The sequence below is a fragment of the Antechinus flavipes genome, chromosome 1 (assembly GCF_016432865.1).
Source record: "Antechinus flavipes isolate AdamAnt ecotype Samford, QLD, Australia chromosome 1, AdamAnt_v2, whole genome shotgun sequence".
NCBI classification, from domain to species: Eukaryota; Metazoa; Chordata; class Mammalia; order Dasyuromorphia; family Dasyuridae; genus Antechinus; species Antechinus flavipes.
Window position 1 is genome coordinate 330,135,526 of NC_067398.1, and position 16,534 is coordinate 330,152,059.

Below are 16,534 nucleotides of genomic sequence, written 5' to 3' on the forward strand. Positions count from 1 at the left end.
AAATGAGCTAGAGAAGAAAATAGCAAATCACTCCACTATTTTTGCACAGAAAACCCCTAAAATGGCTTCATAAAGACTGAGAAGACTTAGCAACCAACTAGTCGAATAACTAATATGATCCTTTCTTCTCCAGGAGTCATGGTTACAGTTCCCTCCTTAAGGTACCACAGGGAGCAGACTCTAAAAGCCAGGTAAGTTCCTATGAAGAGTTTGTATAGAAATTTCTCCAGGTAGGAATGATGTAGAAGAACAGTATATGTCTTTAAGAAGGAACCAAACATTCATTAGCAGCCGGCAGAGTAACCTTTGTTTATTCTATAGTCGATGGGAATATTTACCGATGCATTCTCCAGCAATGAGTGTCACAGGAACTCCATAGTTTGGTCAAAAATCTGGCTTTAAATCCTAGCTTTGCCATCGGGGCTGGACAAGTCAGGTGATTTCCTTGGGCCTCAATATAAAATAGAGATAATATGTGCAAATACCCACCTCAGAGGGCCGAGGAGCAAATGACAAACGTGAACTGTGATGAAATGAATGACATTATTATTTTGAATAGGGGAATACAGAAAAAGAATATGAATTTTAGGAACTTATAAACTGAAATAACGAAACAACACAATTGGGGGAAAGCATGCTAGACAGAGTCAGAAAGAGCTGGGTTTGAATCTTGTCTCAGCCATTTACCAAGCTTGCCTTTCTCATCTGTAAAATGGAGATGATAGTAACACCTACCTCTCAGGGTAGATTTGAGAAGATACTCATGGGGATTTACAAACCTTAAAGTGCTATGTAAATGTAAGTTGCTGTTGTTATTATTATTGGAGATGTTATAAATTTTTTGACTTAGAACCAGAGAAATTAAAAAATTCTCTAAGATACCAAGTCCCATGTTTAAATGACAATAAAAGCAAACACACCCAACATTTTGCCTTGAGATATGAGTTTCATATAAACCAAAAGATACAGTTAATTCAAATTAACGATGAGGCTAGGATAATGTTCAGTCCTTATCAAGTAACAATGAAATGTTCAAAAACAAAAAAAAAAAAAAAAAGGAACAGTACACGTCTTTCTACAGTCCAACGGTCCCAGAAGGCACTATATGAGATACATCCAGAGTTTCAGAGGGTGACAAATCCAGCAGTCACCACTAGGGGGCATGAAATCATTCTGCACTGAATCAGGTAGAATAACATTTCTTTTAAGACAGCTCTTCTAACATAGGATCTAAAGTTCAGGAAAAAAGCCCGAGGTGCAGGAAGTAGGAGGCTTGCATAATTAGTGTATTTTATTAAATAGTTAATGCATTGCGTCTTACTCATTTGGAACAGCTGTATGAACAGCAGCAAGTAAAGCTTCCTATGTAAGTTTCCGCAGCAGGATTCTTTCAGCCCTGTTTTTCGGTGTTTTTTCCCCCTCCCACTAAAGAAAACACAACTTTTTCAAGACCCAGATCATTTAGCTTTGAGTGATAGTCCCATTGTCTCTTCTTTCTACACAGCAGGAAAGACCCTGCATAGCAGGGCCTTTTATCTCCACCAAAAGCTTTTCACTGTTTGGTCTGGATGGAGAGGAATTCATTTTTCCTTGCTCCACTCAAAAGGAAGGAAAGGGGTCAGAGCACTTGAGGCTGTTCTTCACAAAGCAGTGCTCTCTGAATCATTCTCAATGTCCAGCAAGAGGCGGCTGGCCAGGTCTTTGCTCGCTGGCTCCATGTGAATTTCAGGAAAGAGGTTGCGAAGCTGTTCTGGAACATTGGAATTGGAGTCTGGAGAGACAGGAAAAAACAATGTCATCAATAAATTGTAGAGGGTAGGCCCCTAGTGAACAGTGCAACAGGGCCAGTTTACTTAAGGTTCTCTGCATGCACACACATGCTGTCCCGACCATGGAATGGGGCAAAGGAGTGGAAGCATCAAGGAGCTTCAGGACTTTAGCCGCCACATTGACCCACTGCCCAGGTTCAGTTTCCTCATCTGTAGAATGGAACTAAAAATTCCCATCCTAACTGCCAGACAGCCCTGCCATAAGGGTGAAGTGAGCCAAGCACTGTACAAGGGCACGTTCATGGTGCTGCTCTATTTGAGCACTAGTATTTCCCACCTTGGTTCTGCTCAAGCTAGGAGGTCTCAGTAGTGAAAGAAAAAACTCTTAGAAACTGGTCCTTCAGCTATCAATGTCACGGCAGGAGCAGAGAACCTTCTTGCCGACTGCCCTGTTGGAGCTCTGGAGAGCCAGAGAAAAAGGTTGGTTTCACTTGTGAGAAACTGTCCCCTGAGACCTCCAGTCTGGCCACACTAAAGTAAGGGCTGTGCCAGAGGCAGAAGAAACCTGGTTAAGATGCCAAATGGGAATTCCTCAAAGGAAACTGGAACTCGGTGTTCTTAATAGCAAAAAGGGGGGTGGGCTATCAGAACATCCTTAATGTAGGAGGACAATAGCAAAAAGCTGCTCAGGTCTTCTGAAGCATACAAAGACACTAACCAGTGCCAAGAACAAGCCCTAATAAAAGTAATTCCTGCCCAAATACACCAAGAACCAGGAACAAGTCTTTCAAAATCCTCCACCAGACCAAGGAGATAATGGCAGTTGTGCCATTTCCATCTCACGGATTCAGGGTTAGGGAAGTCCTTGGGGAGTACGGTGGGGTGAGAAAGACCAACGAACTGGGGTAAAGGGGACAGAGCTCCAGGGCTGTCACTCGCTAGCCATGGGACAACAGGCGAGCCAATTCCTCCCCCTGAGCCTCAGCTTTCTCAGCAACAAGATGGAAATAACTTTTTAGCTTGCCATAAAGGCTGTTTGAAAGTTTTAAATTGCCATGGAGATGCTAGCTAAAAAATAATGATGAAAAAAATTACTCGGATTTCAGAAAAAGGGCAGCAACACACCATATTTGGACAGATGGGAAATGGGAAAAGGGATAATAGTGGATAAGGAAGGGCTACTGGGCTCAACTGCCCAGTATGGAGGCCCAAGTGTGCATGTTGGTTCAGGCTCTCGGGCCAACAGCCCAGGACACTTAGCTCTGAGAATGATGGCAAAGGTTGAATTATACAAGAATCCAGATCTTCACATTATCTTCAAAGGTTCAGGAAATGCTAATGACCTTCGAGTTTCTTTTATTAAACTGCAGAGCTTTGTCTTTTATAGATTCGACTATAACTTTTGCTAAATCTTTTACATTTTGTTCCAGTTTTGCCTTCTTAGGATAGCATGATCCATATGCTGTGAATCAGAAGGGGTACTTAAAAAAATCTATCCAAATTTATTTTTCCTAGGCTAAAAGGGGTTACTAACCTGGTATAATCCAAGGAAGTTGGGCTGGGGGAACATATTCAACATGCCGTTCTATGCAGGGCCTTGTGTAAGCCCTCCTTCAGTGCTACACTGGGTTGAAAAGTCTTGAATTGTTATTTGCAAAGAGATATACTCAGAAAATCTAGGGTTTTCAACCCTTCTCTATTTCCTGCCTGTATGATTTCCGACACATCACTTCACTGTCTTGAGCCTCAGTTTCCCCATCTGAAAACATGGATAATATCACCTGCCACGTCAGCCTCATAGGAATATATGAGGACCAAAATGAAAATGTATGCCAAAGTTACCTGTCACTTAGTACATGCTTAAAAAAACCAAAACAAAATAGGATGTGTGGGAGTAAAAAAGGGAGACTCTGGAAAAGTGAGCCCTACATATTACGGCATATTGAGAGGAAACGTGATTGAGGGGAACAATTTCTCTATGCATATTTACTTTATAAGCTGAGGTTGCTCACATTCTATAGCAGATTTTTTTGCTCTCAAAAGGCTTCATGGAAAGGACAGCCATATCCCGATGGAACAAAAACACAAGATGGTTGCAGTTGGTCCCACAGTCTCAGTAAAAGTCGAGCAAACTCCCCAGCCCTGACCTTAACATTCTGGGACAAGGTCATCAGTGACCACAAGGAGCCATCTGCTTCAAGATGTCCTGAATGGTTTTGGTCACAATGATCCTGTGCAAAAAAAAAAGGTGGAGGGATAATAGAGTTCTCCACCTCAACTACAGACAGTGTCTGAGATTAATACAGTTACCACAAAATCCAGGCTGTCTGCTGCAAAGAAATCCAGCTCTATTGTCACCACCATGCAGGCACTGCTGGGGATACTAACAAGGGGAGGGGGGCAGTGCTCTCTCCCCCACAAGAAGCTCCATGGCCAACTGCCTCTCTTGTCACTACAGCTTTAGCTCTCCTGGCCTCCTCACTGTTCTCTTCATATCCAAGGCTCCCAGAACTAGCTACAAAGAACATCGACTTCCCATGGGTTGCAAATAACACCTCTTATGGTATCTTCTTTAATCTTACTAAGTCTTCAGATCTTGCTAATCATTGACTTTTTGTTGACTTCTGGACAATTACTAATTTACAATTATTTTATCAACTTGATAGTTTGGGTACCCTGGGCAAGTCTCTTTTTCTCTGTGCCTCAGTTTCCACATCAGTAAAATAATAGGGCTGGAGAGGATTAGACTAGATGCTCCTGAGATCTCATCTAGCTATAGATCTAAAATGATGTGATGTCTAAAGGCTCCACCAACTCTCAATCTCTGACCCCATGAAATGAATTATTAATTTAACAGCTAGAGCCTGGGGGCCATTGCTCCACACATTTCCAGCACAGAACACATGACAGTAGGTACTTCACCACATGTGTATCTGGCTTCCTCTTCTATGCCCCTTATTGGAACTTGCCAACGTTTTCTCCTGGCAAGGGGGTCTTTAGAAGTGTGAAGAAAGTGCCAAAACAAGGCAGCTGGTTTGAACTGACAATTGGTCATTACTGACAACAAGACTTACCTTGCAGTAAGCAGAGGTACAGCAGTTTGCACTCTGTAAAAAGCACTCCCCAACACCCCATCCCATATCTCATCTCAGCAGATATATTCTTACAGGTCGATTCATTTAGACATTTTAGCTGTAAACAACTAACTCTCACCCTTTTTCCTCATTGGTTAAATTGGATAAATGGTAAAACTTATTCAATCCTGGGCTTTGGAGTCTGGAAAACTTGGGGTTTGGTGTCTATCCAATGCTCACTCACTGCTGTCTGACTGTGTTTGGCAAAAGCCTCTCTGAAATTCTGTAGAAAGAGGATGACCCCGAAGAACCTATCATGCAGGGAGGTTGTGAGGTTCACATGGAATAATGGTCACAAACTGCTAAATGAAACACACAGTCCCCCAGAAATGTCAGTGATGATTTTTGCCAACAACACGTGGTCAGATTTCCTCCATCTCAACCAGAGCTTCCTTTCCAAAGAAAACTCTCCCATCCTCTTAAAACTCTCATTTAAGAGTAGGATGGCCTGCCCCGTGACTCCCCATTCCTCTATTTCCTCCCCCCAAAAGAATGGCTTTCTCAGTACAAGTACTCTAATAATGACGTCTAACCATAAGAGCCCACTTCTGCCGATGGTCACACACAGAGCTCAAAAACCGGCTGAACACTAAAGAATGGGAAGCTTTAATCCCTGACCTCAGATCACTCCCCTAAGGAGAGAAGCTTCAGACCCCAGAAAAGCCGCTCTCTCCACTAGTAGAGGGCCCTTAAATACATAGGGAAAACAGTTACTCACCACCTAGAGATGGAGAAAGATTGGACTGAGGCCTATTACTTCACAGTCAGATTGTTTTTTAGCAGCCACTTATATTTAGAGACATAGAGTTAATAGGACAGTGACTAAAATGAGACAATTATGACTGTGCAAAGCACTCACCCCAAAAAACATTTCTTTTAGTAAGACCAAAAGTGATGGGCTTTCCCCACAAACTTGTGTTTTTCTCTGCTTCCAAAGGACAAAAGTGCAGGACCGGGGAGTTAGGGAACTCTTGGTGCAGAACCCTACCAGAGACATCCTGCTGTGACCCTCCCACATCACTTAAGCACTGTGAGCCTGGGCTCCTGGCCGAAGAACGGCCCAGTCTCATGGGACTGGTGTGAGGGCAAGGAGGTAAACATATGCAATCCTCACCACAGGGTTCAAATACCAGCTAACATTAAGAATTATCCCACCGACTGTTTACAGGAAGGTGGGCTTTAGATTTCGGGGGATGGGCAGGATTCAACAAAATGGATAGTGCTCCATAAACTCTAGTTAACATATATTTTAACATGTATGGGACTGCCTGCCACCTAGGGGTGAGGGTGGAAGGAAGGAGGGGAAAAGCTGGAACAGAAGGTTTTGCAAGGGTTAATGTTGAAAAATTACCCATGCATATGTTCTGTCAATAAAAAGCTACAATAATAATAATGGGAACATATTCAAATGGATGTGGCGAGGCTCCAAGGAGATAATGTATACATAAATGTGAATCATTATCATTACTGCATCAGTCACACCAGGTGTGAGCATTTTTCAGCCTTCTGTCAAATGTGTTAATACAGATCTTTCATTCCAAAAGATTTTCTTTATGATCTGTTAGTGGGTAGATGAAGATATCAAATTTAGTATAAGCTACAAAATTTGACCAGATGTGGCTGTTGAATGTAGCTATTAATATAACTAATACAAGGCAGAACAGAGGCTAAAGAAGCAGTAAGACCAACCTCAGGAATACCTGCTAACAGATCCGTGAACATATACAGTAACCATATTAATTAATGACAAGCACAAAATAAAGCCACTGCTCCTTAAGACATGCACTATTAGTGGGGATGCAGGCAAGCAAGGTTAGGATAACCAGTTAGTAACAGGCACTTGTGCACAAGTATGATTGTGAATTAGCAAAAAATATTCTGGCCAATCATATGCCTTTTCCTTACCATTAAACTTCCAATTTCAGTTCTTACTGAATAATGCAGGTCATACATCTAAATTATTTAATAAAATTGTTCAATTAGAATAATCTTTTTCTATAGCCTATTACTTTAACATTACTATGCCTTACATTGCTACCTTACTCAAGAGGGCAAAAAACTCAAGCAAAGAAATCTCTTTTTCAGGGTTGCTTTGCTGAGGGACAATTAAAAGATGCTTCTCATTTATATCAGAAAATGTCTATTCTTGGGCACTAGACTGTCTGCTACAGGGCCACTGGAAATATCTGCTCAACAGCTATCGTTCTATCCAGAGGCCCACCTCTTTGTTCTGTGTGTCTCAATTAAATGTTTTTAAATTCAGGATTAATGTTTTCAGGAACATGTTTTTCCCAAGCTTATTAAGTGACTATTTCTCAGAAACAATGGCTCTTTCAAATAGTACAAGAAATTACTAAAATGGTCTAATTAAAAAAATATATACAGATGCAGTATGATCTGGTGTAAAGATCCCTGGATTTGGAATCTAAAACTCTGGATCTGCGACTGTTATACAGTACTATCCACATAGTACTTGGCCCTCTGAAGAACATTATGTCAATTGTAAAATGGGTAACTTTAATTAGGTGATCTCATTGTTGGGTTCTTAACCTAGGATTAATGAAATTTTTTGAAAAATATCCTACATGTTTTGTTTTATGTTTTTAAACAGTTCACAAGCTTCACCAAATTGCCCATGGGGTCCCTGACGTATAAAGAGGTTAAGAATCTCTGATTTGAAGAGTTCTTTCAAGTCCTAAATGCTAATATCCTATGAATGGTTAAGAAAGTATTGATTTATATATTACTAGCATTTCTTGTATGACCACAGGCAGATGGCCTCTAATAGGATCTTTAAAGAATTCCTAAAATGATGTTACTTCCGTGATAGTAAGGTTATATGGAATTCCAGGATTTTCAGAATTGCTTCAAAGAATTACTGTCTGATAAACTTCCACAGATTAGCTAATCAATTATTTTCAGTAAATTAAGCATAATTTTAATGAATCACATAAAGCAATACCCAACATAAACATACTTCACATAACAATGAAATTAAACATAGTCTAATTCAGTCTTGCTTCACTGTATTTTCATTCACAGAGACATGATTTTGGTGCTTGCAGCTCAAGCAACCAGATTCTGAGGAGCCCAATTCACATTGATAAATGGTTTCCATGCCCTAAAGCTAGGGGTATTTCAGCACTGACTGCAACTTTTCTTATACATAAACTACCAGCCATACAGGTTGGTAGGGGGACAGTATCCTTCCTGGCTATACGCACTGCGATTTGTTTAAGACACTAATGTAGGGCTTGAGCTATGCTTCCTTTGGCTATGGAGAGCTTGTACAAAAGTCACACCAACCAATGTCTATTTTTGCATAAAGCTGATTAAAGCAATTCCCTAACATGATGGAAACCCTTTCTCCAGAAACTAGTGTGGACAGATCCTCTGGGAATAGCTCAGCTGTGCTAGATAACACTTTCCACAAAGGTCACATGGTTTAAAAGAAAGCAAATGCCAACATGCATTTAGAATGCAAGGGATTTATTAGAAATCTTTCAGGGAGCATTTTTTGGTTCTGAGCAATTCAAGCTGCACATGGGTAAGGTTCCATGCAGTAAACATAAATTAAGGGGAAAAAAATGAAGGTTAAAAAGCTCAAGATGCAAAGAACACAGTTTCCTGTGCTAATTGAACCTGAGTTCTTTTTAGCTGGGAGCCAAAACGAGATAAACCACAATGAGGTGCAGCGAGGGCTGGTTGGATCTTGTTTAGCTCAAAAGGAGAGAGACCATTTTCATATTTCTTCATGGTAAAATGAGTTCTCGATCAATGGGGTTTTGTTGTTCGCGCTACTTAGGTACCTATACTGTTATCAACCATCCTGCTATAAAATGCAGAAATAATGCCTCCTAGTCATGGTGGATGGAGTCAAGGAGAACCACAATATGGCACCAAATAGTGGAACAGTGAGCATGGAGTCAAAAGCACATATGCAAAATACATGTACAGGCAACACAGCTAAGTAGGAGCATTAGGGGCTACAATGCAGGCTGTTTCTGGTGGTTACCAACCTCAGTCCTGGCCATCTTCCCAACCTGTGAAGGCATTAGGAAGTACATCTATTAGACATTTCCAAACAAACTAGCTTGCTTCTAGTAAGGTGCAGTGTCATCAAAAAGTAATCAATCATTTAACAACCAAACCAGTACATTGTAAGGAAAAGCACATGTCTCCTGAAAAGCTGGAGAAAGAGGAAGCTTCTAATGTTTTTGTTCATGGATTTTGTTTCTGCCTTGTACCCAAACAACAGTGGCTCAGCAAACCAAGTGTGCATCCAATCTTTTAAATCTTAGGGGTTTTTTAACCTAGAAAATGAGAGAGATGGCCAAGATGATCTCGAAGGTCTTTTTGAACTTTATGTGTTTAAAAATGTTTGTCTGAGGAGGGGTCCAGAGGCTTTACTAGACCTAGGGACCTTGCACAGGACAGCAGTATGGACACAGGCTAGTTTTCAGCTAGAAAGTCAAAAGCATAGCTTCAAACATAATGCTGTCTACTATTTACACCAAGTGTCCAGTGCTGAGAATGAGGCAGATTATTAAGGCCTAAGGCTAACTAGCTATGAGTGTGTGTACATATATATATGTATACACATACACACACAAACACACACACAGACAGACATACCCCTCCTACATGCAATTAACTTCCCTAAAATGAAATACTAAACTATGACATAGGGAGAGGAAAGGACCCAGTGACTCTAGATTTGTGATTTACTGGTATAGAGAACGTCTACCATTGATAGTCTTGAGTTTCTTGGGGCACTGAGGGATTGTCTTAAGGACATAGCACAACCACAGAAAAGTTGAACCTTGGACTTCATAGCTCCAGAGCTGGCTTTCTGTCCATTATACTTTGCTCCTTCAGTCAGATAATGCTGTTATCAAGGTCTATATCAATAAAAATGTATTGAGCATCTACTTGGAGGCAGTTTAGAACAGATAAAAAAGCAACGAGTGGGAGCTGGAGACAAGAGTTCTAATCTCAGCTCATCCACTAATGTACTGTGTAACCACAGTTAAGTCATTTAACTTTTGTGGGCCTTAAATAAAAGGGTCCTTGGAGTTATAACACTCTATGCTGCAAGCTCTCTGTACCAATCTCTCCTGTCTACTCTAAAATATTACCAGTACCTACTAAATGCTTCACCATGTTAACGTTTCATTCCAGTATAAAATACGAAAACCAAGTTTCAGAGCACAATCAATAGAGGAGGGGTGATTTTCTGGTACTGATCGAAAGATGGACAAATCACCAATAAGGCCATGCTTATGTATACTTTACGCACTGTAAAACTGGTTCAGTTCTTCTGGAAAGCAATTTGGAACCAGGCTCCAAACTGATTAGAAAATAAAAATGAAGCATTCCAGGTTGCCTGTAGCATATTGCTTTGATATCTCATAGCTCACACTTTTAAAAAAGTCTGTGTAACCTACAGTGGGTACATATAAATTTGTGATAACCACAATACAACAGTTTCCACTGCTGTGGGGGGAAAAGCTTTCTTTACCAATTTTACTCTGGAAGCAAGAGGTTCCATCACTTTGAAACAGAACCAAGATCAGGATTTTCCTCTTAGGACTCTGGAAGCTAAGGAAGGAATATTGTTTGTTTATTTTTAAGCCTTTTTAAAGGTTAAGGAAGGCCTGTAGGTATTCCTTTTCAATCAAAGTATTTCCTTCCAATCCTTCCAAAAGGCAAAACAAGTGTTTCAATTGGAGTAACTAAGCCACACGAGCTTACCACTATCTCCAAGTAAAAGCAGAAAGACCTCCTTGGCTTCTCAATAAATCCTAAACTAACCCCCTGAATGCTGTCTGCAAACCAAGGTGAAGAGGAAAGAGGGAAGTGCCTGTGCAGGTCTGCTACTTACCAGTGACAATTTTGGAAGAGGTCTGAGCTGGGTTGGCAAAGCTGCTATCCCCTGCTGAATGAGCTCCAGGAGGGTGGGGAGGAGGGGGGATACTGGGGCGGTTCCTTGGTTTTGGGACGGGTCTTGGTCTTGGTAAGGTCCCGGTGTGAGGAGGTGAATGCTGGGCTTGAGGAACCTCCGGGTTGCTGGATGCCTGGGTCTGAGATGTCTGAGGGGCGGGCCCCTGCTTCCCCAGAGGCGGCGTCCCCGGCGGGGTCGGGGTTGGGGGTGGGCTGTGAGCCGGCTGCTCCAGTCCATGCTCACTGAGGGGGGCCGCGGGCTGGGGCGGCACTGGACTGTTTAGCTTGGTCTGAGGCGGAGGAGTAGCCTGAGTTGGGGGCTGTGGAGGAGGGTGGTTCGGAGCCTGTATGGGAGAGAGGCTGCTCGAGTACCTCCTGGATGTGGAGAGCTGGGGGGCGGTGGAAGTCTGGCCTGGTGCCGGGCCCGCATGGTGATTCGGAGGAGAAGGACTCCGAGTGGTTGGCTTTGGGGAGATGGAAGGAGGCTGCTGGGGTGTTCCTGAAGAGCCCTGATTCCCAGGCTGGATGGGCGGCGGGTTTCCTGGTTTGGGAGGAGCTGGAGCAGGTTTCTTAACAGCTGTATATGGAGATAAAATAACATCCCACCAGCACCCATTAATAAGAAGAGTTGTGAAATTAGTAAGGCTATTCTGCAAAGCTTTAGAATTAATTCCATACAGTGGGATACTTTTTGACCCAGTGACACCACTATTAGATCAATACACTCAAGAGAGCAAAGGGAATATACTTTAATACAAATATATTTATAGCAGTTTCCTGGTGATGATAAAAGAACTAGACATTAAAGGCATACCTGCTGAGTGCAGAATGGCCAAACAAACTATATCAATATGAAGAAATACTTTTGTGTCATTAGAAATGAGGAAGGAGATGGCCTTCTTTGAAAATCCTGGGAAGATTTTTTATGAAATGATGCAGAGGGGCAGTTAGGTGGTACAGTGGGTAAAGCACCAGCCCTGAAGTCAGGAGGACCTGAATTCAAATCTGATCTCAGACACTTAACACTTCGTGGCTGTGTGACTCTGGGCAAGTCACTTAACTCCAATTACTCCAGCCAAAAAAAGAAAGAAAGAAATGATGCAGAATAAAGTGACAAAAACAGGAGAGTAAATTATACTATAACAGCACCATAAAAACGAGCAACTTAAGGACTCTAATTAAAGCCATTATTAACTATGATAACACTGATAAAGAATGTTACTCATTCCCCGAGAGAAATGATGGGCTACATCTACAGAACTAGATGCTTTTTTTTTGTCTTGTTGATATCCATATTTGTTATAAGAGGTTTTTTTCCCCTTTGATCTTTCAATGAGGGGAGAGATAGGAGGAAAAGAAAATAGGTTTTTGTTAACTAAAAACTAAAAAAAACCTAAAAACAGAGTTGCCATCAGCTAATCAAGTACTTTATTGCACAGGCATTCAAAGAAGCCATTATATGAGATGTTCCTTCAACAACAAAAACCTAAACCAATTAGTACTAGCAGTCCTATACTTAAAGAGCCCTCTACCCTGGTTTCCCAAAGCCATCGCATCATGGATGTTCTTTTAAAAATAAAAGCAACAACAATAAAAATCAAATTGAGTTTTTACAGGTTGAAGAGGGATAAAGGGGGAAAGATTCCTGAACTTTGCAGTCAGAAGGCTAATGCTGAGCTACTTATTAGTATAATATTCCAAGTTGCCCCAAGGCTTTCTTCGAGTCAAATCTCCAATGGCCTCCTCTCAGGCCTCATCCATCCTGACCTTTCTAATTATACTCTCTATTTCTTGGAAGTGTCTAACCTCAGGGCTTTTATAATGATATTCTTCCAATTCTCCTTTGGAATACATATAAGTTAATAGATATGGGGGGGAGGGGGAAGAATAAACTATGATTGAAGAATTGCACGTGTTTAACATATATTAGATTACTTGCCACCTAGGGGAGGGAGTGAGGAGAAGGAGGGGAAAAATTTGGAAAATCATCCATGCATATATTTTGAAAATAAAAAGCTTTAATTGAAAAAACTTCCCCCCCACAAAAAAAAAATAAATAAATGAATTAAGCTTCAAGCTTCTTCCAAAGCCCTGTTTGAAAAGGGAGATGACCCCAAGTTCCTGAAGGCTATGCCAGCATTATACAAACTCAGGAAGATCCCACCAAGCTGAAAAGACTGGGAGCCTAGCCTGGTTGCTGACTTTGTTTTCTGAGTCCCACCATAACCAAGTATAGATATTTTTGGATAAAGAATCTATGCAATGTAACATGGCATGCACAACTGTCTACAAAGTTGTAACTGAGGTGGAATCTGAATCAATGACAGTAGGAAATGCACTAACAAAATCATGGTTCTTTAGAAGTAAAAAAGGATTTAAAGGCTGGTGTGCTTTTTCTATTTTAGAATAAGGAAAATGAGCTAGGATTTGTCAAGTGCTCCCTAAAGACCACTGCCTAAGATGCTACTGTGACAAAAATGCCAAAAATGTTGGGGAATTACCAAGACGGCTTTGAGAGACAAATAGAAAATAATACTCTTTATCTTTCGAGAAAACTACATTCTCAAGATTTGGCTGCCAAAGGGCACCGCAGTGAGGAATTTTTGGAGATAGCTGAGTATACAGAACTATAGTGCAGCTTCAAAGTACAAACTTGAGAGCCAGATTTGCATATTTTTGGGGCAGAGATGGTATATACTTGCAGCCATGTAATCCTGAAGCAGGGTACCTGAGATCCCTAATGAGGTAAGTAAAGAAGAGTAAAGGGTCAGACTGAGCCCTGAAGGATATCTACAGGACCCTCCCACCCCAAATCATTTTAGACCCTTATTTCCCAACTTTCCTTCTGGTGACGGATCCTTTCAGTTGCCATTTGACAAGGTACTAGTGAAAATTTTTTTTTTGGTCAATGCACTATGCCTTGAATCCCTGCTTCACACACCCTGTTTTATTCATTTCCCTCATCTCCCCCACTTCAAAAACTAAAAAGTCCCATTACCTCGGCGCAGAGTATGAGGGCTAGGGCCAGCTGAATTCTGAGATGGACCAACCAATAGCTGATTACAACTACTAGCCTGTTGGGCTTGGTTCTGCCCTGTGGGTATTTGACTCCCATTCCTCATGGGTGCTGCAGTTGCTGTAGTCACCGACTCCTTGGGTTTAGGGGCACTGGGGAGGCAAAAGTAACATTAGAAGAGAATATCTTCTCTAAAACAAACAAATATCATGTAGGTATAGAAAAAAACAATTTTTTTTTAAAGTAAAGAGAGCTTTTATCAAGGGAATTTTAAATAATGCATGTAAAATATAACATCTAAAAATTCCAACATGTTTGCATGAAAATGTAGTGCGCTTTGCCATATCCTCCCCCCCCCCCCCACACACAAAAGACTTAATTGTTTTCTTTAGACTTATTGCAACTACTAAAAACCCAACAGGTCAAATACCACTTCTTCCATGATTATTTCAATTTAACAAAGAAGCATTTCTTGGTAACAGCTGAGAACCCTCTTATTTTAAGCCCTATTTAATAAATCCAAATTCAAGTGCAATTAAAGAATTTATACAATATCTTAACATCAATACTAATATGATCTGGCTTACATAGTGTATGAAACTAAGCTAGTAATATAGTCTGAAAACATTTTTTATAGGAAGATACAAGTGAATGACATTTATAAACCTAATCAGGAATACCTGCAGAAATAGCTGTATCATGAAAGAACAATTAGTAAATCAATGATTTAGCTTTTATTTAGACCTTTGTCAAAATTAATTACTATCTTGGAATATAAGAACATGAATGACCATGAGAATAAGTGAAAATGTGTCTGCATTTACTGTTCTTCAATTAAAAAAAAATTAAGGAGCAGCAAGATGATACAGTATCATTTACATGCTTCATCTACATGAAGCACTGGCCCTGATGTCAGGAGAACCTAGTTCAAAAATGACCTTGGATACTTAAATACTTATTAGCCATGTGACCTTGGGCAAGTCACTTAACCCCAATTGCCTCACCTCCAAAAAAATTTAATTAAAAATTTTTTGAAAATAAAAAAATTACTGAGCACCTTTTTATGTGCTAAAACCTCTGCTTATACCACTGGTTATGTTAGGCATACATAATTAACAAATACTCAAGATGTCTGAAGTACGAAATTGAAGTTTGCATCTCCCTCGAAAAACTAATTTTAACTTGAAGACATTTTGCAAGATTAATCCATGAATTCACAAGGCATTAGATTTTGGTATTTAGGGAATGGATAGGAATCTGACCTCACTAGCCTACACATTTGGCCTACTCTCCAACCTACTTAGCCTCCTTTCTGTGGGATAAAAAGATGAAGGAATGATTCTGTACAATCTGAAGCTGGAGGACATTTATCTTCATAATTATTTAGTCCAATAATAGAAAGGACACTGGACTAGGAGTAAGACCACCTGGATCTAAAACGGTTTGACCACTTATTAACTTCCATACAACCTTGAGCCAATATCGTTACTTCTTTGGGTTTCAGGAGCTTGTCTGAAAGTTGGGAGATATTTTGGTGCTATGTTCCTTATATTATGATTGTAAAAATTATATAAACTAGGAGAGGCAAAATTACTTTGCAATCAGAAAATGTCATTCAATCAGTTATTACTGTTAATAATATTAATATACATATTATTGATGGTTTACATAGAAAATAAATACCAAGATGATCATTATATTAACAGCAATGGTATTGATATTAATAAAAATGGTAAATAAAGTAGATTTTCTATTGGTATTAACAGTGATAATAAGAATACCATGATAATGATAAAATAACAAATATAAGCATGCTAAGTGGTGGGGATGCAAAGACAAAAACTAAACGGTCCCTCCTCTCCCCAGGAGCTTCCATTCTAATGGGGAAGACAATCTACATAAGTAACACAAAATTTATATGAAGCAGATAAAAGGGAACTTTAAAGGAAACCAGGAAAAGTCTCTTGTGAAAAAGATAGTACTTGAGTTGACTCTTGAAGGAAACCAGGAAGCAGGGGTGAAGGAGAGGCTGGCTCCAGGTCTGAGAGACAGGCAGCGTAAAAGGAATGGGAAGAGAGAACAAAGTGTGAAGAACAGAAATGTGGCTGTACTGTGGCATGCATGGGGAGAGACAAGGTTGGGGAGAGGAAAGAGTAAAATGTAAGAATACTGGAAAAACGGGACTTGGCCAGGTTTTGGAAGAGCTGAAGAGCTTGGGATGTCAAACAAAGAAGTTTATATTTGAGAATGGAGTCACTAGTGTATACAGAAGAATATGTGCCTAACAGAGGAACAACAAGTCTGCCAGAGACTCAGAGAGAAACAGAGAGACAGACATACAGTCAGCTCTAAATTTTTAACAATTTTGTGAAGGATACTCTTAAATGGGAAGAGACATGAGGCAGGGAGACCAATAAAAGGTGCTAAAGGTCTTTTTTTGGAAATAGTGAATGTATGCAGAGAAGAGTAGCTGGAAGGATGATGATGCTCTTGACAGATAGAAAAGTTCAGCAGATTTGGGGATGAGGATGAAGAGATCTGTTTTGGTTTGAAATGTCTGACACGTAATTCAGGACAGAAACAAGAGTTGGCTCTATAAATCTGGGGAGTCATGGATAGAGACGTAACAATTAATCCCACGGAAAAGAACCCAGAAAAAGAGGAGGGCCCAG

General features: G+C 40.5%; 1 protein-coding gene across 4 annotated transcripts in view; it reads right to left on the bottom strand.

Annotated features, from left to right (window-relative positions):
* Positions 1-284: 284 nt before the first annotated feature.
* ARHGAP17 (Rho GTPase activating protein 17) overlaps positions 285-16,534 on the bottom strand; it is a 129,381-nt gene continuing 113,131 nt past the window's right edge. For 2 of the 4 annotated variants that reach the window (XM_051967246.1, XM_051967269.1), the window contains 3 exons: positions 13,845-14,014; positions 10,788-11,423; positions 285-1,771 (listed from right to left, as the gene is read on the bottom strand). In XM_051967246.1, the coding sequence (XP_051823206.1) occupies positions 1,641-1,771; positions 10,788-11,423; positions 13,845-14,014 (937 nt within the window). In that variant the 3' untranslated portion in view covers positions 285-1,640. Of the gene's footprint in view, positions 1,772-6,808; positions 6,857-8,922; positions 8,947-10,787; positions 11,424-13,844; positions 14,015-16,534 lie in introns of all 4 variants that reach the window. The other 2 variants (XM_051967254.1, XM_051967262.1) reach the window with 2 other exon arrangements.